The sequence below is a fragment of the Macadamia integrifolia genome, chromosome 10 (assembly GCF_013358625.1).
Source record: "Macadamia integrifolia cultivar HAES 741 chromosome 10, SCU_Mint_v3, whole genome shotgun sequence".
Classification (NCBI taxonomy): Eukaryota; Viridiplantae; Streptophyta; class Magnoliopsida; order Proteales; family Proteaceae; genus Macadamia; species Macadamia integrifolia.
In genome coordinates this window covers 9830092-9855472 of record NC_056566.1, presented here as the reverse complement: position 1 = coordinate 9855472, position 25381 = coordinate 9830092, and the positions used below count along the sequence as shown (strand labels likewise).

The 25381-nt window shown below is 36.9% G+C and overlaps 1 protein-coding gene and 1 long non-coding RNA gene across 2 annotated transcripts in view; one reads left to right on the top strand and one right to left on the bottom strand.

Moving 5' to 3' along the window:
- The window catches only part of LOC122091265, an 11085-nt gene extending 870 nt beyond the window's left edge, over window positions 1-10215 (top strand). The window contains exons 2-3 of the long non-coding RNA XR_006143899.1: window positions 8775-8901; window positions 9036-10215. This is a non-coding gene — a long non-coding RNA (uncharacterized LOC122091265). The remainder of the gene's footprint in view (window positions 1-8774; window positions 8902-9035) is intronic.
- Window positions 10216-12456: 2241 nt separating this feature from the next.
- LOC122092182 lies at window positions 12457-13591 on the bottom strand. Its single transcript, XM_042662526.1, has 4 exons — window positions 13526-13591; window positions 13221-13421; window positions 12849-12950; window positions 12457-12768 (listed from the first exon to the last, which is right to left on the bottom strand). Exons 1-4 carry the CDS (start codon window positions 13589-13591, stop codon window positions 12457-12459), a joined length of 681 nt encoding a protein of 226 aa, XP_042518460.1.
- Between the last annotated feature and the right edge of the window lie 11790 nt (window positions 13592-25381).

Sequence of the window (25381 nt, the reverse complement as noted above, 5' to 3'; positions counted from 1 at the left end):
AAAAACCCAATAAGCTTTTTTGACCGCTTTTTTGACCGAATCCTTCAATTAATCATCCGAATTATTCCGAATAATTCTCCGTCCGAATAATTCCCGAATCCGAATTTGTTAACTATGGTCACCGCCAGGAATCCTCAAAAAATAAAAAAGGAAAACTTGGCGGCAGAGAGAGAGGGATGGAGGAGGATGAAGAAAAAGAGAGAGAAGTTAGGGTTTTAGAAATCCAAACGTTAAATGACATCTCTGCCCTCGGTTGAAAATCATGGATTTGGAATGATTTTGAGTAAAAAACGTGATGGGCTCTAGCCTCTAGGGCTTGCTTTTGTTAAAGATAAAATAAGTTATTTGGGTTTTGGTTTAGGATGATAAGCTTAAGGCTTGGGTTGTGGTTGGGTTTGGGTTTGGAATAGACGGCTGGAATTTAAAATAATTAAAAAAAAATAAAAGAAAAAAAAGTCTACACAGGGACAGGCAGTGAGCCATTAAAGGGGTAACACAAGAGGTGTTGTGCCTAATTCAAACCAAGCCCTAGTCATTGTGCTTGGGGATGATAGGGAAGGAATGGAATGGAAAATCGTCACTAATGACTTCTTTGTTGGCAAAACGAAGGGTGGTTGTAGATCACCAGTGATTCTTTGAGTCGGTCTGGATTTGGATTTCCAATGCCTTGAAACGGAGGTTTGAGTTGTGAAATTATCGATGCTGACAAGGCGGCTAACAACTCCCTTTGAAGATTGGAGCTCCTAAGTAAAACATAGGGAGCTTTTCCCATTGGAAGCCTACACCCTTTTTCATACCTTTCCAAGAAGTCAAAGAGGAACTAAGACATCCACTCTCATTATTTTATTGTTATTTCTAACATCTTTGTGGGCTTGCAAATGTGACTTTTAGTTAGTGATTTTTTTTTTTCTGTAGAGTAGTTAGAGGCCGTTTGATAACACTTCTATTCCTGGAGAGTGTTCTTTTACAGAAGTGTTCTTTTTCGATTCCATGCTGTGAAGACACTCTGGCGGAACAAAAACATCGTTTGGTAAAACTATTTCAGAAATGGCTTTAGAACAGGAAAAGAACAGAAACAACGTTTGACAAACACTTCTATTCCTGGAGAGTACAATAATGAAAATTCACTTTTGAACAATGAAATCAATAATTACAAACATGCTATTATGGTCAAATTTAACTTAAATAAGGAAATAATTTGTTTATGAAATTATCTTTTAAAATACTATTACTTAAAGGAAATAATAAAATATAAACATAAAGAGTTTCCACATTTATCTTAATAAGAAAACAAAAGTCTACTATACAAGTTTATAGGAATTACAAAATAAAAATCATAGCTGCAAATAGGTGTCTTGAAATTTTATTCCATAAACAATCAAATCAGGGGTAACCCTTATCTACTGCCATCTGATTTGCAATTTGTATCCTTAGCTCATTCATCTGTCTTCCTTGTACACGTTGACTGCCCTGATGAATCTTATTGCCTTACTTGTATCCTTAGCTCATTCTTGAATCTTATTGCCTTACTTGTAGCTTCTGAATCCTTATGACACTAATCAGCTTGTTTATGTGAAAAGATTAAAATCTTGTTGGAGAAATCCTATAGAATCCAAGTCCCCAATTAATGCTCCAAAGAATGTAACAAACAATCCAGAGTCTTAACAAATCTTGAAGAAAATACAGCCTTGGATTAAAGCATTAACCACTATCTCACGATCCACAAAGTCCCCAATGAGTCCTAAAACCTACACTTATACGGCAGAATAAAGATGATGGTCATGTACACATTATTCAACAACAATAGAAAAAGCAAACTTAAAAACAAAAACCCTGACCCCTTGTGTACAGACTCAATCTAGTCTATAAGCCAAATTGAAAGTGAAAGACAAGTTGCAATCCGATTAGTGGAGTGGAATGAAATCAGCAGCTCCGTTCAAAAGAATTTAATATAACGTCAATTAAAAACAGAAACAAATTCTGAAAAATATGCTGATTATTGAAGCTTATTTTAGAAAAAAAAAAAACAACTTCAGAGTCCATCATCACCCTTACGGCCTTACCCAACACCTGGTACTATCAGAAAACCACCGACCTCATCCGAGTGGGGGCCAGGGGGGTGGGGGAAGAGACGGAAAACCCCCTAAAACCTGTTTTCGTTTCTAAGAACATCTCCTTTGCGAGATCAAATTTGACTCCGACCAAAACTGAAACTCCCAGCACCAAGATTTATCGATCTATCTGTGAATCCCTAAACCAAACCTTAACAAGGTGCTTTTTTTTTTCATGGGTAACAAGTTGTCACTTTCCCCAACCATCGCGACGAATCCAACCCCAAACCCTACACCTAACCCTCACCTTACCGGCTGCCCACCAATTCGATCAGAGAAAGAAATTCAAAATCCCCATTTAGAGAAGGATCCAAAATCCATGTTCAAAGAAACGACATAACCAGATCGAAATCGCAAAATAAATCTATAAACAAAAATCAATGACAGATGCCAAAACACATGCAAAATAAGGAATTAAGTGATTCGCCAAATCAAACAATTAAAACCTTAAAACCCATAAGAGATTTACAGATTGAAGAAGGTTGGGAAAAAAGGTACGGATTTTACAATAATCGGAGAGGGAGGAAGAACTTAGAAACCGCTGATGTGATGCAGAGTTCGTTCCCCCTTTGATTTCGGGAGGTGGTGGTATCTATCCACGTTCGAGAGGAGAGACCGTTGCAGGGAAGCGGCGACAGTTGCAGGGAAGCAGCGACCGAGAGAGTGAAAACCTATTGCAGGTTTTCCTTAGGATTTGGGGGTTTTTGATCGTGAGATGGAGAAAATGGATTGTGGGGGGTTTTGAATAGTTTTGTTCTTTTAGTTTCTAAAAGAATAGAAAAGTAACTTTTTTGTACTATTGCAATGTATTCTTTACTCATTCTTTTTCATTGGTTCATTCCGGGAGAATACAAAAATGAACCGGAAGTGCCAAACATATTTCTGTTCTATTTGCATTCCCGCAAAATAGAAGAACACCAGAAACATTCTCCCAGAGTGTTATCAAACGGCACCTTAGTGACTTAATATTAGGGATTTTGTGCGAGACTTGCTTTTTCTTGATGTGTTAGATTTATAGAAATTGTTCTTGGATCTAAACACGATGTGGGATTATGAGATTTATGTAAATGCCATTAAAACTCTACTTTAACATACTAAGAGTTGATGTATGGTAAATTAAAGTTGGGTTTCCAAGGATTGCCTTCATATTTAAATAATTGGAATGGACATTGTTGTGGGATTTTATTTAAATTAAAGTGTATGAGATGCATGTTACAATGTATATATAATGCATATCATGGATTGCCCTTTTTTGTAATAATGGATAAGTTGTGAAATTACCCTATTGGATCACACCACTTGGCCTAATCACAACCGTTGATTTTAAGAGGTTCAGTTATAATTATGATGGCAAAGGAAACCCTAATTAGACTCTTGTGAATAAGAATTTAGATTGAGTCGTTATTACAGAGAGAGTTTCTCTTTCATATGGCTTTCACCATTGAGTGAGCTTCTTCTGGCAGGTAGTGAAGAGTTCAAGTACTGCTTTCGATGATTTCCCTTTGTGAATATAGTGTTAACCCTAATCCTTCTCTATAGATTGATTGGAAAATACCCTAATGCATGCCAGGAGATATTCTTGATGGTCAAATATTGATTTGGCATTCCATATTCCCGATAAAAGTGAGTGGGGCTACTAAGGTGATATAGTGTATAGTGTGCAATGAATCGCCTAAAAGAAAGCTAAATTATGAAAACTTTAGACTTCATTCACATTAGTTGGAGTCGAGTATTCTTATGTCACCTTAATATTAGCTCTATTTATTGAAATTCCATCATTGAAGACTTTAATTCCAAAGATAATATTTAAGACTCCATGCAATCAACACACAGAGTACATCTTGAAGATGTTACAAATGCTTATTAGTAGTTTAGTTTAGTTAAGTATTTTGTTTTTGGTTTTTTTTTTTGCTAGGAGGGAACCTTTGTACCCTAAGATAAGATCCTATAGATAAGATTGAGTAGAGAAAATAATTCTAATCAAAGTAATCTTTATTAAGGTAGGTTCCTCGGTACAAAACACATACTAAAATTTTAAAATAAAAATATAGAAGGACTCCTTAGTCAATAGCTTACTCTCCAAGTCTAAACACTGAATTTTGTCACCTTAATATTCTTCCTCTTTTGCTATTAGTTCTTTGAGCCCGAAACAACTTTCAAGGTTTTATAAATGACCTTGTAGCCCTCTCTTCCTTTGTTCAAAGACACCTCAGAGTTCCTCGGAACCTAAAAATTGCGATTTTTCAAGTTCTGTTTTCTCTTTCCTCTCATAGGCAGTCACTCGATAGTCTTCGGTGGCCCAAACCCTTCGAGGAGGTCTAAAAGCTAGGGGAATCTAAGAAAAATCCAGTGAGAGGAAAAAAACTCAAAAGTCCCTTGATTCGTGTACTGTTTTAATAACGGAATCACTATTTTTTTAGTAATAATTGTTTCTAATATTTCATATAATTTTTCTGATTTTTTCATGAAACTTTTAAGTAAAATTATAAATGGGAAAATACTGGGAAAGGTAGTAATCTGCCTAGCCTGTGTTTGCCTCTTTCCCCCTTCTAGTGAAAAGACCACCCTCCCTCACTTATCCCATCCCCCCTCCCATGTGTCTACTACTTGCATGCTTACTTAGAATGAATGTGTCTATCCCTTCCCCAATATTATATATATATATATATATATATGTATATATACACGTTAAAACTGTTGCCATAAGTAAAAGTCCAAGAAAAAAATCCCACCTAGATAATCCTTTTCCAGCTCTCATTCCTTGCTTCTTTATTTATTCAACTAATATAAGTTTTGTCCTCTCTCTCTCTCTCTCTTGTTTTACTGATTGTGGGAGAAGGACAGCCAGGTGGGATCGGGAGAGGGGTGGGTTGAGTTGTAGCAAGGGTACTCACAAGGTCTAGGCAAGATGTGGGTGGGCGTGATGTTAAGGTGAGAGGCAAGTGCGACAGGTCTGGACTAGAGTGGGGTGGGCTGAGGGTGGAGGCAGGGGTGAGGGTAGGGGCGGTGGCAAGAGAAGGGGCAAGGCAAGGGTAGGGGCAAGGTCGGAGGTGCCTACTGCAAGTTGTGCAGGTGCGTCAGGTGGGGTGGGCGATGAGCTACGGGGTGTAGGGGTGGTTGGATGGGAGTGCACAAGGCCAAGGGTAAGGGTTTGCAGGGGTAAGGGGTGTGGGTGCACAAGAGAAAGGGCGGGGTTGCCCAGGGCCAGGGGTAGATGTCTTAATATTTTAGATTTAATAAACTTGAATAGATATTAAATTCAAATTTTATTAAATTTAGGAATGTTATTAATCCATCTCCGTAGGGAGATCCGATTTCCCCCATGATTGTTTTTGGAATGCGGCTTTGCAATAAGCATTTGGGTGGTCATGCTCAACTGTTTTTCTTAGAGGTGGCGTGCTTCCCGTCGATTGATGATTTATTCTCCTGGTGGGGTAGTAAGGTATGGCTCCCTCTATCAATTATTGTGCCTTACCACTTATGGGCAGAGAGGAATAGAAGAATTTTTGAAAAACAGCAGCAACTGACTTCTTATGTGGTGGCAGCTATTCTCCATAATCTACAAGATTTCTCAAATAAGATCTCTGAAAATCCCCTTTTTTTTTTTTTTTTTTTTGAATTTTCCACCTCTGGTATGCTGTAAGTTAACTTTGATGGTGCTCACTCAAAAATCTAGGGTGTTCAGAAGCAAGTGAAGTTTTGAGAGATGACGTGGATACTACTCTAACTTGTTTCACACAATATGAAGGCATAAGGACAAAGTATATGATGGAATTCTCCATTGTAAGATGTATTCGAGATCATTTGATTCCTTAGTGCTTTGATAAAAAAAAAAATGGTGGCATCTCAGATAGTACCTTGATAACATCATTTGAAAATCTCTCATTGTTAGAGGGAGATTAACTCACTAGCAGATAAATTAGCAAAACACGCTACAACAACTAGAAGTTCGATTATCTGGAATTGTCAATCATGATTTAAATTGGGAATTACAACAGAGACCAAGATATGGTTTATTTTGTAATTTTCTTTTAATTGGATCATTATTTCTGTTTATGGCCATGCCAAAGGTAGAATAGTGGTCTAAGAAATTTCTTTTTTCTGGTAAGCTCTCGTTTTTTGTCAATATTCATTTGTTAGCTTTTAGCAAAAAAAATAGTGTAGACATCTGCAAAGATTATTAAATGAAAGAAAGATAAAAGCTCTCCAAGGGTCATAAGGGATTTAGACTTTGGGTCTTATGTTATTTGCCGATGATATCTTCATCTTCACCAATGCCCCAATTAGGCATGTGAGAAATTTAAATTTATTTCTCTCTAAATATCAAGAATTTTGATTGCAATGAATTAACCTTAAGAAGAGTAAGCTCTTTATGTCTAAAATCACTCCAACGAGGAAGCATATCATCTCGGATACATTGAGATCCAATTTCTAATTTCCAACATGATACTTGGGGGTGAAAAATTGTAAAGGTTGCATCAATAAGGAGGCCTTGCTTCTTGTGATGAACAAGGTCAAAGCTATGATGGAAAGCTAGAAAGGTAACTTTTATCAATAGTTGGCAGAGTGGAGTTAGGTTGATCAGTTATTTCTGGGATGTTGATTCAATGTTTTTTGATATACTGGTGGTCTACTTCCCTTCTAGTAATCATGGAAAAGTGGATGAGGAACTTCATCTGTACGGGCAATGTGGACTATGTGAAAACTATTATTGTTAGCTAGGATCAAGTCTGCAAACCAAAAGAAGAAGGTGGTCTTAGCATTAGGAGCCTGCGAGATGTCAATAAATCAATGTTATGCAAATGGTGTGCAAATAAAAAAATGAGAACTTGGTTTCAAGCAAAATTTCTAAAAAACAAACTTCATTTAGGATGATGGATCAATAAGGAAGGGATATAGAGCATCATCCATCTGGTTGGGGGTTAGAAGGATGTGGAGCTTTGCCTCATCAAAGGAAAGATGGATTGTGGGTCATGGTAGGACGATAAATTTTTGGAAAGACATGTGGATGTAACCTTCTTCAACTGAGGAGATTATAGGCTTGGATGAGAATATTTTTTCGTACCTCTAATGCTAAGGTGGCTGATTTCATTTCAAATGCTGAACGAAGGCTTCCTGAAGTAGGCTCAAGAATGATTAATAAAATATACCAGTCTGTGAAATCAGTTAAACTCCCTGATTACCTAATTGATGATCGATGTTATTGGAGTTTGACTCCTCTGGTAGATTCACTTCATTGTCATTATGGAAGGAGATTAGAAAATACTGCCCTAATATCTTTTGGGATTTTATCATGTAATAAATTATAGCCGTGATATGCAGGTACTATTCTTTTTTGTCAATTATAGAAAGCATAGAGTTTTCTGTAAATGTTTCTCTTCTGCCAAGATGTTACCAAGCATATTAATTGAGTTCCCCATATAAGGCCTTCCTTATCTATTAACCATACATAACAATTTCAATTTCAGAATGAATTCTTTCCATTAAGATTCTTTGGATAACTATTCATATCCTTTTTTTCCCTCCAGTGTTTGATATTAGTATAGTTTTTGTTCAGTCATCATTTTGGTTGATTTTTAACATGTTACAACATTCTACCATGCATAATTTTTTTAGAGCAATCGCTAGTTTGTAACATCAACAAAATGCATTTGATAATTGTGACTTGTATCATTGATATCTATATAAAAGTATTGTTACATTAAGTAGGAAAATGCACTTTTATTGTCCACAAAGTGAGAAGAAAGATTATCTAAATTTAAGATTTTATAGCTCAAAAGATTTTAATCAAGGAATATTATGTGATAAGTTTTATTTAACAGAGGGAATTTGTTATAATAATCCTCCTTAATTCCCAAAAAATTTCAATTGATAAGGTGATATTTTGCATTATCCTCATCTTTGCCCCTCTAAAATTTCCTACCATCTCAAGAGTGTAAAGAAGAATATTTAAGATAAAATAAATCATGATAAGAAATAAGTATTTGGCATATTTAATTTTACAATAGATAATTATGAAAATTTTAAAACTTAAACGCTTTCTCACCTTATCAATAAGAGGAGCAACACTTTTTTCTTAGATTCCCAAAGAGAATTCACTTCCCAGTGTTATTGAGATTCATTTTTATATTTGTTTCCTCACTTCTCCTTTCATTTTTCCTTTTAATATTTTTATTGTACATAATTATTTTTTAAGTGATTGAAACATCTAGTTTTAGAAAGAAGCTAATCACTAGCTAGAGATATTTATGAATAAAATGAGATTTAACATATTCTAAAACATAATAAGTTTTTAAATTAGTTAGTTATTTAGAGATATATTACATTATCAAAGGCATCTTGACCTTCGTAGTGAATGCTCAAGACTACCTACCAAGCAGGCTGATTCAATACTACAAGACAATTTTGTGGGTGTAATTCATTGTAAAAATTATAATGATATACAACTATACAAACACATGGTTAGAAAGTCTAGAGTTGGGCCTCACTTTTGTAGGTAAAACATGTGTTATTAATATGAAATGGACCATTTTTTTAGTATTCATCTTATTTGCTGCATTTCTAGCATATAATAATTATATGATGGTCTTTCATTTTTCCTACTACCTTGATAAAGAACTTTTTTCATTCTCATTCAATATTTTTTTTTTCTTTTAAGTGCAGGAATGTGCCAAAGCATGGCAAATTCATTACTAGAGAAGAGATGGAGGAATATTGTTTCCAAAGGGTTAAGAAGCACGAATAAAAATACGGAAAGCTATACGATCGGATCAACGATTTACCAAATGTGGTACATGAGTTTTAGTCTTTATTATATAAGGGAATAAAAATGGATACATAAATAAACCTTTTCATAATAAATCGAATGTTTTTTATTGGGGATTTTGGCTATATCATTAATTTGACTCTTACATTTATTTACAGGTATGTTGGCTATCATAGCGAGGAAGATGGTCTTGACCACAGAGTTGAGACTTGTTATACCCATGAGGACAAACATTGGATCATGAGAGTGCCCGCAACATGAGAAGAAACATTGGACCCTCAATGTTGCTCTCTCGATTTCTATATCTCTCTTACTCTTAGCTTCTCCTCTTCCCTTCCCCCATAAAGGACCAAACCCTGTGCAGTAATAGTAATTGGAGGAAGGCATATTCGAGCTCTTTGAATAAGGTCTAAACCCTGTGCAGTAATAGTAATTGGAGGAAGGCATATTCGAGCTATTTGAATAAGGTCTCTTTCCACCACCAGAGAAGCAGCTACTGGGGTTGCGACTCTTGCTTTTGTTATAGTAAGTCTTTAGCTGATCGAGGTGGTGCTCGCACAGCGAATGTCCTGGTTTATCTTCTTTCTTACATTTCCATCCCTTTCCATCCGTCTTACTGCAACATATGAAGCTCATCCCTTCCTTTCTCGCCTTAGAGTTCTTCATTTCTTCAACCCTGTGTTTCTTTTGCTTTCCTGCTTTCCTGAGATTGAATCGATAATTGGAGGCGATAGCTTATAATCATCTTCCAAGTTGGATCCATTCAACTAAAGACCACATTATCAATTTGATCGAGTCTGTATGGGATTGTTTGACTTTGTTTCGAATTGCTTTATCTTTTGATAGCCACGCCGAAAGTGGAAATGTGATCTGAAATCTGTGTTGTATTTTCTTTCCAGGTATGCCTGGACATTAGTCTTGTATTTCTATTCCATCTTTACATATTTACAAGTCAGCCAATGAATTTTGTAGACAATGAAAATATCGAAACAAATCTGTTAGCCAAAAAAGTGTATGTCAAGATGCTCTACTGAGTGGGAAGTGCCTCCAAGGTTTTCATCTCAAAGGATATCACGTGGTATGCTCAGGAAAGACCACATCGATTTGATTGAGTCTGTTTAGGATTGTTTGTCTTTATTCTGGATAGCTGTCTCTGTTGATGGTCATGCTGAAGGTGGAAAAGTGATCTAAAAATTGTGTTGTATTTTTTGTCCGGATTCACCTGGACGCTTCATATATTTCTATTTCAACTTACTTTTGTTGACCTTCAGCAAAAAAAATGGTATGACTTCTGGAAAGGTTTTATCTCAACAATATTTATGGAAGATTATTCCATCATCTATTCATCAATTTGCATCAAGTATTAAATTAAAATTTTTATTTTAATAATAGGACTAGCAGTTAAACATCAGATATGTATGGTAAATTCTATCATTCGGTTGGTGAAATGGTGTGATTGATATATATATTTTTTTCAAAAGGGTGAATTGAGTTTGGAGCAAATGCTGCAAGGACATTGATTTTACCGATAATATAATCAATCGGATTTTTATAAGTTTGAGGTCAATCAAATAAGCAGGTCTTGTTCTCATAATCAGAGATCTAACAGCTCTCTCTTGTATCAATAAAAAAAAAATTTCACAGCAGCCAAATCTATTGGAGCTTTTGCCACCAATCAAGATGTGTTGCAATTCTACGGCCAACCCACATTCCTTTTTCATCAATAGATCCCTCTTTATTGAGTATGTTGAAATAGGTTCCCTTTGAATTCTGATATCCTTTCATAAAATATTTATCCTTGATATGACTAAATTAAATCCACAGTTACAAACTTTTCTTAAGGAAAGAATATGAAGTCAAACTTACTAGATATAGATCTCCCATATTTTACATTTAGTAAAATGTACGTAAGACCACAAAAATGTTGAAATATTAAAGGAAATGAAATCTACATTTAGTAAGAAACTAGTGATGGTAAGTAATTTAAACATTACTTGTAAAAGTTTTAATTATTTTCTATTATGGAGTTATTAGTTAATAGCGAAAAAGGAGCTAAAATCATATACAGTTTAATCTCATAAGAACTTGCGAGAAAGACACTCATTGTTTGCTACATACCTAGGGTTGAATTTTGAAAAATAAAAAGATTAACCAAATGGCCATCATCTATTTCCATAGCTAAGAGATCCATATCATGTGGCTTCAGTCATTTTGAGCTCTGTGGATGTCTGATTTCTAAAATTAGGCCATTGTTGGGAAGCTACTCTCATTGATTAACCACGATTCAAGGTCATGGCCATATTCCTATCATGTGGCCCATTGAATTGAGACTTTTATGCTTGTTTTTTTATAACTGAAGTGAATTTACCTAATACCTCCCAAAGTTGAATTTCCAAAAACTTTCTAATTAGATGACTATAACATTTGAATGCATAAAAAGCCATCACTTGGTATGTATTTGGGAATGCCTGAGACTCTATAAAAGGGGTATGGAAATAAGTTATACCCTATATATATATATATATATATATATGGATGTTATAGTCATTTTTGTTACCAAAAAAAAAAAAAAGTCACTATGAAAATTATGCTTTAAGTAAAATTTATTTATTTTTACTATAAAGGAAAGTGAAGCCGACTGCCCTTTCCCATTTACTTAGTTGTTTTATTTTTATATGCATTTTTCTGTTTTAAATTTCAAATTTTCAATTAAATCCTTAAAATGTCTAGGATGTCATTTTGGATGACAGTTACCATAACTCTTTCTCTTTCAAGTACAATTCCACCTTTAAGGAAGGTGCTTTCCCTTAAAAATAATGTATGAAAATAATACATTATAATATTTTCAATTTTGTTCCATTCAAAATTTAAATTACATTACTTTTAGTAATATAGAATGAATATTTTTTTCCCTTTTACCATAACTCTTTTTCTTTCAAGGACCATTTCGCTTTTAAAGAAGGTGCTTTCCCCCAAAAATTTTGAATGGATAGGATCCATCATAATCTTTTCCAAAATTACGTTCTATTCTATTCAAATTTAATTACATTATTTTTGTCAATATAGAACGAATCATTTTTATACTTTACTGTAGTATACAACAAATTATTAAATTTGGGGTGATGTATCTATTCTTAGGCTATCCATGATATGTTAAAACTTCGGATCGAATTTTTTAAATTATAGAAAATTCAAGTGGTTCGCCAACAAAACCACAGATTACTTAAAAAATATCCCTTTCAGTAACCAATATGCAGAAAATCAAGATAAAGGAAATAAATTTGAAATGGAGAAGAATGTGAAGTGCATCACTACAATTTTTACTCAATGTCTCATTTTGGACAGTCCCAATATGTTAACATATATGCTTTCATTTATAAACGAAAGAATTGTCTTACCCAACAGTAAGAAATGTATAAGATTCATATAGAAGCTGAATTCTCCATTAGTTACTTCCTGATTTTTTAAAACAAAAGATGATCACAAACTTATGGATATCGTTATTGATAAAAATATAGTCTTTAACATCAAAATTGAGAAGAGCTAATCTTCAACTAGATTAACTGAATCCTGCGAGCTTCAATTCATGATGAATTGGGTAAGTTTTTCAATTTGTGATTGCATACTGCTAATCACATCTTCATTCTTTTTCTTTTCTAATTCCATCTTCTCCTCTAGCATCTCCACTTTATTTTGCAATTCCTCATTCTTCCGGTTGAGAGCAACATTATTTTTCGACGATTCAATGTCTTTTGGGCTTACCCCAACTCCAACTAGGTGCACTCGGCCATGAGATTCCTCACCAAATGATTCTGTCCACATGGATTCATGAGTCTCTTTCTTTTTTTGTAACTCTATTGGCATCGCCTCTAACTTATCTTCCATCTCTTTCTACAAATTATTGCAAACCGAGAAAGTTACCAACAATGATAAATGATTTAGTAACTATGAATTAAAAACACAATATATACCAGCTTTTTGCCTGATTCTTCATCAACCAGTTCTAAGTTCTTTTTAATATGTGTTATCTTGTAAAAATCGACCTTTAACGGTTCCTCACCAATCTCCTGAAGCTGATCAAACAAAACAAAGAATAAAAAGTTAGGATATACCATTATGGGTTCTTCAAATAATCCAATGAAGTGTAGTTCACATGATATGAAACTAACATTTTTATCAATAACTTGAGCAAAACTCTGTCGGCCCGTAATGTGACTCATTTTCTATTTCTCTATTCTCTTTATTCAGCGAACAAATTTCCTACCGTAGAGAAAACACAAATCATACAATATTTGAAAAACAAATACCAAAAACAAGTAACAGGTTTGCTTAGGCATCATTACCGGATACTTCACATCCCTCCACATATCTATAGGGTATTTCCACTGATCCAATGCAAAACGGACATCACGCTTTGCAAAGCACTCATGAATCGTCATTGATTTATCATATATTTCTTTTAATTCAAGCCTGAAGTCCTTCCACTGGATACCCATTTTTCTACGAACCCATTTTTTTGCTTCAATTTCAATTTCATAATAGTCCTACAAAACAATGTATTACATTAATTAAAAAATAATAAAATAAATACACTTTAAAAAAAAATCATAGATTGAAAATGTTAATGTTGGCGTCACCATAGTATAACCTTTTCCCAAATTGATTCCTTATAGTGTTGAGGAACTTTCTGCCATTTCTTATAATTGAATGGCATCGTGGTAGGTGTCCTTATGTGTGTGCCCATCCATGTAAGTAACTATGTTACCTCCTTACCAACCCTTGGTGATAAGGATTGGTCCTAACTTTTACCTTTTGGCCACTTGGCAAAGAAGTAATAGCCAATCCCCTTGACCGACCATGTTTATTTACGATGATTGTCTACATATAAAATGACAATTTACAACAACGAATAAATACAATTTAGTGAAAAAAAAATTAATACATTATCATAAAATCAGCTAAATAGGTCATTACATGACAATAAAAGTAGAATGGCCATACCCGATGCAACTGCACTCTTAAAAGTAGCATCCACATGATCGTTATCCATTTTCTACAATTGCCACAAAGCAACACCACTTGAATAGTAAGTACTATTGTCTTATCACAATTAGCTACCATCTAATTGATTTTCGTACTTCGAATAAAATACGACCCCTTAAAAGAAATATACAAAAAATTGTAGTCAATGACTAAAATTTATGTGTTACTTTGCAAAGCATTTATTAGTTCTAATGGCGCATCCACTATTATTCCCTCCATGTCTGATCTTATCAAATTAAAACCGGTATCATCTTCACCAGCTTGCCTCCCTCTACTATTAATGTTTTGAAGTGATATCTCTTTCCAAGTTTGAACATTATCTTTAGGCACATCTCCCTCCATATTATAATTATCACGTATCAATGTTTTTATAATAATTTGCCATTCTGGTTTTGTGGGATCTTGCACATAAAACACCATATTTGCTTGCGTAGCGAAAACAAATAGTTCATCAATTTCATTTACCCCAGTATGCTTCAAATGATTGAAGTTTACAATTGTAAACCCAATGCCATCTTTGGCCACCCCCTTGTTAGTGTCAGTCCAGTCACATCGAAATAACACTATTTTAAGATTCAGAGAATATTCTAACTCAATGACTTATTTCAAAATGCCATAATAAGCTACATTTCCTTCAATGTGCCTAGGATCTTTACGATCATTAATGCTTGGTGTTGTTGCTGTCACTAAGACCTCACTGTTCTGAGTTTGCAAATTTGTTTCACGTTCTTTAGTGTTAAACCAGGTGCCATTGATAATATATCCCTTGTATCTTTTTGCCTCCCAGCTAGGACCTTTTGATAATCATTTAATGTTCTTAGGCACCTCGAACTTGCTTTGTCGTAGCTTGTCGACCTATTCAATACAAAATATACATGTTATTACGGTAGGGGTGTTAAACTCATTTTGTAAACTAATTTTAGACTTACATGACATGCAAACCAAGTTGGGAATGATTGTGCATGCTCTTTTAGTCTACGTTGCTCTTTGCCTTTACGACCTTGTTCCCTTTTAATTTCTTCAAGATGATTCTAAAAAATAATAAAGCAAACTTTAGGTTATCAATATGTATTGAATTATATAAAAAGTTCACATATCAAATTTGTCAATTTGATGCTTACTTCTGATATCCCTCAAGGGCATCAGAATTGAAATGCACATATCGGTGGGCTTGATTTCTATATTTCATCTCAAGCCTAAGTAGCTCGGCCTTTCTTGTGGGCCTACTCATCTCTCCGAACCCAGTAGTCCTTTTCGGTCAGTTGGCCCATGTTTCCACACCTTTGAAATATCTTAAACAAAATATTAGGCATTCATCTGCAATATATCCTTCTACAATTGAGCCTTCTGGCCGACTTGGATTATCCTTATAATCCTTCACTATCTTCATGAACGTGATTGGGATCAACAAAGATTTCTAAACTTAAGACTTCTTCTATCACCCAATAAAAGATATATAATTGAATTAACAATAAACACTAACCTTTTGAAAGTATACATCCACCTGTAATGTACTGGTCCACCTTGTCTTACCTCACGTGGTAAATGAATTAATAAATGAACCATAATATTGAGGTAGAAACAACCCCTCAATATGGCATAATGATTCTGCCATACTTGCTTCAAGTTTATGAAAATCCTCTGCTCATGCTACTTTGGTACATAAAGAACGAAAGAAGCCACGTAGTGAAATCAGAACGGACCTAACATTCTTCTGTAAAATACAACGTGGCGCCAAAAGAAATAATTGTTGCATTAAAATATGACAATCATGACTAATCTTAAAATATTCCTCTCTTTGACTTGCACACATCGTGATATATTTCCAGCATAGCCATCAAGGACCTTCACTGCCTTTAAAGCTTTGCATAACACTTTTTTTTTTATCTTCCTTACACAGTGTGTAGCATGCAGGAGGAATAATTGTTTTCTTCTTCCCTTCAATCATCTATGGATGCAGAGATGGCCGTAAGTTCATTTCCTTCAAGTCTAGACGTGCATTGATGGTATCCTTTGTTTTATCCTTTAAATCCAACAATGTTTCAATGATGCTATCGCACACATTCTTCTCTATATGCATTACATCTGGATTGTGATGGATGAGATTGTCCTTCCACTATGAAAAATTAAAGAATATACATTTTTTCTTCCAATTGTATGGTAGTTCATGTTGGTGCTCACCAACTCTTTTCCTTTTATCTTTTATTCAAACTATTGTTAGTAGGAGGCTTACCAAATATAGGAAATTGAACACCATCCAACTGCTCTAGCATGTCACTGCTTGAAGGTGGATTCGGTGGTTCCCTAAACTCTTCATGACCATTAAAGGATCTCTTATCCATCCGAAATTTATGATTCATGTCAAGGAATCGATGACCACCTAGATAGCAATGCTTACCACCATATTTCAACCAAGTTGACATTGTATTTTTGTTGCAACAAGGACAAGAAAATGCACCTTTGGTGTTCCAACCTGACTATGTTGGACAAGATAAAGGATAAGATGAATGGATAAAAAGGGAAACTTCTTTCCATGGTGGGAAGAGTCCAATTGGAAAAATCAGTAATCTTAGGGATGCCAATTCACAGTTTCTCAGTTTATTGGTGGCCTATCTCTCTAATATGTACAGTTGAGCGCAAGATGTGAAATTTCATATGGACAAGTGACGTGGAGGCTACAAAGGTTGCAATAGTCAGATGGGATATAGTGTGTAGGCCTACAGAGGAAGGGGGGCTTGGTATCCACATGCTCAGGGTTATTAACAGATCACTCCTTTGCAAGTAGGCGTAGGGTATAAAGCATGAGAAGTCTATTATGAGTTTACTATTCAGAGCTCGTTACACAAAAAATGGGAATATCAGAAAGACTTTCAAATCTTCTTTTGTTTGGCCTGGAGTGAAGAGAGTGTGGAGTTTGATCACGAGTATGGAAAGGTGGATTGTTGGGAATGGGAAATCCATGAAGTTATGGAATGACAATTGGATTGGAGACTTGTCCTTAGCTGAGCTTTGCAATATTCAAGATTGCTCCATATATGACTCCAATTTGAGGGTGGCGGATTTGATTAGAGACAGGCAATGGGAGATTCCAGAATTAAGATATAATGATTTTGGACGTGGATTTGAGATGGTAGGAGGATTTCCATCCCACAATATGAAGTGAAAGACAAATGTTACTGGGGCAGCACTACCTCGGGTTGCTTTACTACTTTCGCTGCATGGAATGAAATACGTAGTCGTAATCCTAAAGTGTCGTGGTTCTCTTTGATATGGGCAAAAATTCTGCAACCGAGACAATCAACCTTTGGGTGGAGGCTATTACATAGGGAGCTGCCTACGGATGAGGTGATTAGCAGGAATGGCGTCCCCCTTGCTTCTAGATGTGTCTTATGTGCGGCATGATGTGAGTCGATCACTCATATGTTTGTTGAATGTGTCTTCTTGAGGGACATTTGGCAGAAAACTCTTGATCTCTTCAGTTTTTCTTGGCCTGGGGTGAATGAATTTGATCAGTTATGGCATAGGTGGATATTTAAGAAACGAATTATGTGGGGAAGCATGGACAGTGACTTTATTGTTACTGCTTATAATATGTGGAGAGAATGGAATGGAAGGCGTCAGGAAGGGTTGGTCTTCACTAATGCTCATATTTTTGAAAGAATAAGATTAGAGATTAAGGAGGCCAGTAGCAATCATGAAGTGATTATCAAGAGTCAGGCAGACTTAATAAACTCCTAGAGATTGGGCTTGAAGCCTTCCTCACCAAGGTTAGCAAGAATTTTGGAAGTATAATAGTGTAAGCCTTACAGGGGGTGGAGGAAGTTAAATATTGATGGGTGTTCAGTGGGGAATCCTGGGGTAGGGGTGCAAACAAATTATTTGCTGAGTTTAAGCGTTAATTGAAGGTATCAAATTGGCTCGTAATATGGCTGAGGAATCCCTGTGGATTGAAACAGACTCACTAGCAGTGGTGATTTTGATTCAAGCAAAAATTGTTCCATGGTATGCAATGCAGGAATGGTTAACAATTCAGCCATATCTAAGTTCAAGGAGGTGGAAGATTATCACTGTTATAGAGAGGCAAACCCAATTGTTGACTATATAGCAAAGGAGTCTGCGAAGATCAGATTTTTTATTTTTTGCGAGAAGATGATATTATTGGAAAAAGAGAAAGAAAAAATACATCAGAAAGTACTAGAGGCAAAACAGAAGCCCCTAGAACCGCCGGCACTCTCCACCTTTTGCATGGCCATCCATAGAGAAAGCAAGCAACGCCCTAGAAGAATCTAGAACTATGCCTGTCCAGAACATCATTCTCTAAAAAATCTACTACATGTCTAGGAAAAGACACCGAGAATTATGAAGATCCAGATTTGGAAGCCTTCTTAGCTAGGAAATCCGTAATCGGGTTTGCTTCATGAAAACAGTGAGAGTTCTTCCAAGGGATCGAATCCAGGAAGGGAAGGATAGACACCCATCTTTGGAGGATAAACCATGGAATATGATTTCTTTGGATCTCAGAAACAACCGCCACCAAGTCAGATTCGATCCATAGGCCCTTCGCACCCAGCTCCTTAGACATCATAATTCCTTCCATGACATCCTCAAACTCAGCTTCATAAATCTGCTTGATACCCAAAAAAAAAAAAAATGCTAAAAGAGTCACAAACCTGCCCTCCATTATCCCAAACAATCCCTCCTGCTCCTGCCCTTCTTGGATTTCCCAGAGAGCTGCCATCAACATTAACCTTTAACCAGTTCAGCTGAGGTTTACACCAGAGCACTTCCAAAGGAGTGAGATACCTGTGAGGCTCCACTGTCAAAACCAATTTTCTACAGCATATAACATCATTCTGAGATTTCACTTCCCCCTTCGACCTCCCTCATCAAAGGCCGATCTCCAGATGGCCGAAATAAAAAATGTGCAATTCCTTCCTGGAACCATTTTCATGACATCTTCTATTTCTTTCTCACCAAATGTTTGTTGCTACAATAGAAAAGCCCATCATCTAGGGGGTTTTGAGGTTTATGCTTCTAGCCTTGGTCATCCACCACTTAACCAGACTATCCATCGACTGGTGCCGCTGCCACCTCACCTCAAAGTAGTCAAAAAACATTTTCCAAACAGAGGTCGCAAATGAGCAGCTAAAGAAGATGTGATCTATACTGTCTTCAGCTTGGTTATAGAGAGCACACCTGGAAGCAAGGTGAATTCCCTTATGCCTAACTTGCTCATCCATAGGGAGTTTTCCATGAACTAATTGCCATCCCAATGTAGAGTATCAAGGTGGCAGGCCTTTCCACCAAACCAGAGAACTCCAAGGAACCTTGCTAGCTATCCTTCTAATGCCCTCCCAAGACTAGGAGGTAGTAAAAGATCCCAGAGTCAACAAAGACTAGTAGCATATATCTTCTAAGCCACCTAAAGGAATTTTAACGTTTTGAATTTTTTCAAAAATTCTGAGCTGCTGCATCAATCTCACCTTAGGGAGCGTTCATTCACCACCACAAATAAAATCACTCAACATTAAAACTAAGATTTGTTAGGCTCATTATCTGAAGTTCCTCCAGCACAGACCACTTGTCCTTCTAGAAATTTGCAAGATTACCATTGCCGATAATCCATCTTTCATTCTCTTCCACAAAACTCCAAACCTTTTTAACACCCAAACCTACAGAGGAAGAGAAGCCACCTTTTCTAAATTTGCCATCTTTCTTGACAAATCAAGCCTTATGGAATGAGCTAGCCATCGACTTCTCATGTTTAATTCTCCAGACTAGCTTACACAACATTGCCCTATTGTTATCTCTGAGTCTCCTGATACCTAAACCTCCTTCTTCTTTAGGCTTACAAAGGGTGTCCCATTTTACTGTGATTTTTCTTACAGTTTCTACCTCACCTGTCCAAATGAAGTTTCTCATCCACCTTTCCATAATTACTAAAAGGGAAGTTGACCACTAATAAATAGCAAAGCTATGGTTAGGGATACCTGTAATGACCGATCGAACCAGCTCTATTCTTCCCGCCATTGACAAGAAATTTCCTTTCCAACCCACTAGGTGCCCCTTCACCTTGTCCATCATAGGCAGAAAAGCATCTTTCTTCACTCTTCCTTTAAAAATCTCAACACCAAAGGTATCGAGTCAGGAAGCTGCAAATTTGAATACCAAGGGTATCGGCAATAATCTGTTTATGAGCTGGAGCAATCTTTCCAAGGAAGAGTTTACTTTTCTCGAAACTGATGCATTGAACTGAGAATTCTTGGTACTTCATTAGGAAGGCTTTTAGAGCTCGAACATATCTCAAGGAGGCATTGGTGAATATGAAAATGTTGTCAACAAATAAAATATTCCCTGGAGTAGCAACACCTCTAGGGCCATGTATCGCTTGGAGCTCCTTGCTCTGAACCATTCTCGACAACCCTCTGGAAAGAACTTCTTCTGCTATAATAAATAGTATGGGAGAGATAGTATCACCTTGTCTCAACCCGTGCTCCACCCCGAAGAAATCCTGAGGTCCTCCATTCACAAGAATAGATATCTTAGTCAATAGCAGGAGTTGATGCAACCAGTTGATCCATTTGTTAGAAAATCCAAATTTTCTTAAAATCTAGAAGATAAAATCCCAGGAAATGGTATTATAAGCCTTCCGTATGTCAATTTTAAGGCCAAGGCCCCCACCTCTAGTCGTAGAGAATATTAAATTTGCGAGCTCTGATGCTACATTGATATTATCGTGGATCATCTTCCCCTTCTAGAAAGCATCTTTTGAAATCAACCGAGGGAGGAGAATTTCCAAACATAAATCCATCACTTTTGAGATGATTTTACAAAAGAAATTTTCCATACAGAGAGGTTGAAATCTGTCGAATGTATCTGCTCCTTCCACCTATGGAATCAAGACAAGGAAGTTGTTATTCACCTCGTGAGGCATAGAGCTGTGCTAAAAAATTGTCTCACTGCATTACACACCTCCACTTCCACCGTAGGCCAGCATTTTCTAAAGAAAGCACCAGAGAATCCATCAGGGCCTGGCGAGCTATCCGGGTCCAGCTCCCAAACTGCTCTTCTTATTTCATCATTGCCAAGAAGGGAATCCATCTTAAAATAGTCTGCCTGATGAAGCACCTTTGGGATATTATTCAATAAATCAACATGATCCACCGTTGGAGCAGCTCTATGAAAACTCTAAAAAAAGACCCCAACATACTCCCCTAAATGGTTCTGCCCTTCCACCAAACTGCCATTCGGCTTCTTGAGCAATCTGATAATATTTTTATTTCTTCTCATTTTGACTAAAAGGTGAAAAAATTTGGAATTTCAATCACCAAATTTCAGCCACCTGATTCTCGCCTTTTCAGCCCAATTTTTTTCATGATTTTCCAGGGCCTTAACCAAGCTCGCATCATCTTCCAATGCAAACAGTTGGTCGTTCATCACCTCTCTCTCAATTTGGTCATGAATCTGATCCAGATCATTTTTTCGCATCCTCAAGAGCTCTGTTAGGGTGAGAAAAGGCAGATCTCGCCCAGGTCTTCAAGACCCCTTTCAGTCACTTTAATTTGGAGGTCAGAACAAAAATGTGAGATCCAAATATCCATTCAGACCAGGAGTTTGCCACCACCCTATCAAATTCTTCTTGATCCATCTAAAATTGGTGGAAGCAAAAAGGGCAATTAGGAGCGCGCTGACTTGCTTCAGAAATCATCAAAATTGGGGTGTGATCAGAGGCTATTCTCGGCAAGACCATTTGCGAGCAATCTTGGAAAATGGTCAGCCATTGCTCGTGCAAAAGCTTCTATCAAGAACAATAGATACATTCCCAACTTTCCGATTATTACTCCAAGTAAATTTTCTCCCACTCGAATGCAACTAAGACATGAAGCAAGAGTCCATTGCACTTACTCCGCAGCAGAGCCCAAACTGAAATTTCCATGAGACAGAAGGGTGGCATTAAAGTCTCCGATCATAGCCCAAGGGGTAGGGCTGTGAGGGATATTCGCTGCCAAGTCCAGCCATAGAGTTCTCCTCTCCGCCCTGAAGCTGCTATCGTGGACAAAGGAGACTTGAAAGTGTGTGAGGTCCCAAGCTAGAGAGACTGTAATATGATGAGAAGATTCAGAGATAACCACAGGGCTGCCCAGATTTCTTTTCCACAATATCCATAAACTGGAGATTCTACCAATTCTACTATTATAAATAAAATTATTGAAAAACCCTAGCTTATTAAAAAATAAATTCGGAAAATCACTCATTGGGACCATGGCTTTAGCAATACAGAGAAGGCCTAGATCCTTCTTCTTGAGAAACTCCCTCAAGGCGTGCTCACCGACCGCCTTCTTCGTATCTCTTATATTCCAAAAGAGAATCTTCATAAATCACTTCCTAGGGGCAGCCTGGCGGTCAGATCTCAAGGCCTGCCCCATCGCTGCAATGGATTTCCCTTCTCTTCTAGCATCGCCCTCTGCCCTTAAGATAGCATGATCAAGCTGTGACTTCCTGATGTTGAACGATTATTCTCCCTGCTTCTAGACCAGAAGGAGACAGCTCTGAAATCTCATGTTTCGGACCACCCCATTCTTGCTTGCGACCACTTCTTCCTCCTCTAGACTGATGATGGCCTCCGCAGCCACCAATGTAGATCACTTTCTTCTTCCGAGGGTGAACAGTTCTAGGAATCTGAACTCCTTCAGCCTCAATCAACTCAGTGTCGCCCTCCTTCAAGTCTTCACTGCCTTTCGCCGAGGCAAGAGACTCCTTCTTGGATGAGTAGTATTCCGAATCTCCAGGGTCAGAATCAGACCTATATCTGCTACCCAGAGGGTTATCCACCATAGTTGGGTCCTGGGTATTCCTTTCTTGGGCGTGTGGTACATGAAGGAGGATCTCCAAGTCACCATCATTCAAACGATCCACATGAGGGCTCACAATATTTGGAAAATCTTCTATTGTTGGAATATTTCCTCTCAATAAGGAAGTTTCCATAGACAGAGGGGATCCGCGATCTCCTTCCAATTGAGGAGATTTGCCTTGGATTCCCCGGGCAGAGGACCTGGCCGCACCACCCTCTTCTTCGACCGTATGGAGGTTCTCAGTAGAGAACCGTTCTTCTTCTGCCATTGCTGCAGAATTTCTATCCTTGTTCGTCTTGATTCTGCATTGATCAACAGAATGACCCAATTTTTAATAGTAGGAGCACCTCCCATTGCTATCTTCATAGATAATTCGCTGTTTGAACCAGAAGAAAATGTCCTTACCTGGTTGCTTCCTTTCAACTTGGATTTCCTCCACTCTGGCACCACCCAGCCCAACTTCCACAAGAACCCGAGCATAGTTCCCCATGGTACCTTGCAGCGTTCTTCGATCAACCTCCACAGGGCATCCTGAGGCTTTGGCCATGGAAAGTAAAATTTTCTCATGCCAATACTCCATAGTTATGGATGAAGAATCCAGACTAGTTTAGTTTGAATTGGATCTTCATGGATACTGAACTCTAGCCACCATCGCACCTGCCCTTTGACTTTGACAGAGCCTCTTTTCCACATAGATGCCATATCGCCTTCAATTTCGAATCTGAAAAGGATAAATCCTTTCCCTAAAGGCGCAAGTTTCACCTTGCCCTTCAAATTCCGAACATTTTTGGCATCATTCCTCACACCATCCATCCAGACAAAGCAAAAGTTCACCCTGCCAACCAAAGCATAAGAGAACGATTGAAGTTTCTCTTCATACGCCTCCTGCAGAATAATGATCTTTGTGAGGGATCCAACATGTATTGGATCAGGTAGATCCTCAATGTTGAGCATGGTTTTCTTCGCAACTGAAGCTTATGACTGTAATCTTCCACCATGTCCATTGATCGCCTCCTCCCTAGAGTGATTCTCCTTTTCATCCAAGCTTGGTGGGGTGACATGAACAGTACCAGAAACCCGCGGAGGCAAAGAGTCTATCATCGGGCCCCAGAAGTCAGTAATCCTCCACTGTTTTCCTCTATCAGGAGGCCGATCACCAGTTGTCCCTCCATCCTTCTCAAAGCTTCTCTCTCTCCTATGTTCTCCATGATATAGATCCTTGTGAAGATCAGATTGACAAGCTATAATTCTATTCTTCCTCTACGTATAAGGAAGGAGATAGAGCATGATGTTGCAACAAGACCACGGTATAGTTTTATCTAGTTTTTCTCTCCTCTGTTGATGGCAATGCCGAAGGTGGAGGAGAGGGAAAAGGAGTGTTTATGATCATTTTTATGGCAATGTAGATCTCTGCTAATGGCTATGCCAAAGGTGGGATATATCTTATTGCTAAGGTTTTTGTGATGTAATTTTTTTCTCTTTGAATAAAATCGATAATTTCTAGCAAAAAAATAGTGTTCCTTTTAAATTTCCCTTGAAATTAAACATAGCCAAGGAGTAACGAGAATGAAATTTTTTAGGCCATGTTTGTTTGATGGAGAAAAGTGAAAAATGTAAAAAAGGGTGGGATAATTTGGTACATTTTAATAAAATCTAAAATTTTTTGGATGAATTGGTAAATTATATTATGGATCATTATATGAATCAAATTTTTTTCACGTTGATCCGGAATGTGCTTTTAATAGTTATTCATCTTCCATTATAGAATATCATCCAATTTTTATTTTTTTTTTTCAGATATCTTAATGGAATCAACAATAAATGGTATCTCCCATATCCCTCTCTCTCTCTCTCTCTCTCTCTCTCTCTCTCTCTTCCGGGAAGCTCGCATTCACATATTTTTCCTCTTCAGTTCTTGAGTATGTGCTACAATGCAGCTAATTGAATTCTTCAAATTGACGTGTCTTTGTATTCATCGTCTCAACATTTGCTATACATCCATTGGAACAGAAATTCATTGAATCCTGAAAATTCTTGCAATATTAGTTCTTTGGAGTCCTTTTTGCAAATGTTTTGTTTCTGTAACTAGGTCCTCTCAATATCTATAATAGGAGCAAAAAGAAAAATAAGAAATAAATAAATAAATAAATAAAGAATCCTCTCAATACTTTCTTTATCTCTTGTTAATTTTCTATTTCAATATTTTTACACTCCCTACCGGAATAAAGTCCCACTATGCAAGCATCGGTGTTGATTGTGGATATATAGATTGTGTTTTATTAAATTGTCTGTTTGGATTTGGACATTTTTATTACTCCCTTTGCTCTCTCTCCCTCCATGATCTTATCTTCCCCAATTTCCTCTCAATCTTAGACTCTCCCCTTCTTTCAAATCCTCTCATCCAAAACTTGTGGTCACACATGCATATTTACTAAAAATTATACATGGACACCCTTAGTCTGATTGAGCTTAGTATTATACAATGATAAAGACATAAAATTAATTATTGATTACTAAAACTTAATTATATTGAAACGTTAAATTATTCAGATTGTAGACTACAAGAAATAAGAAAAAATACAATGAATGTATATTTTTGTCCACAAATA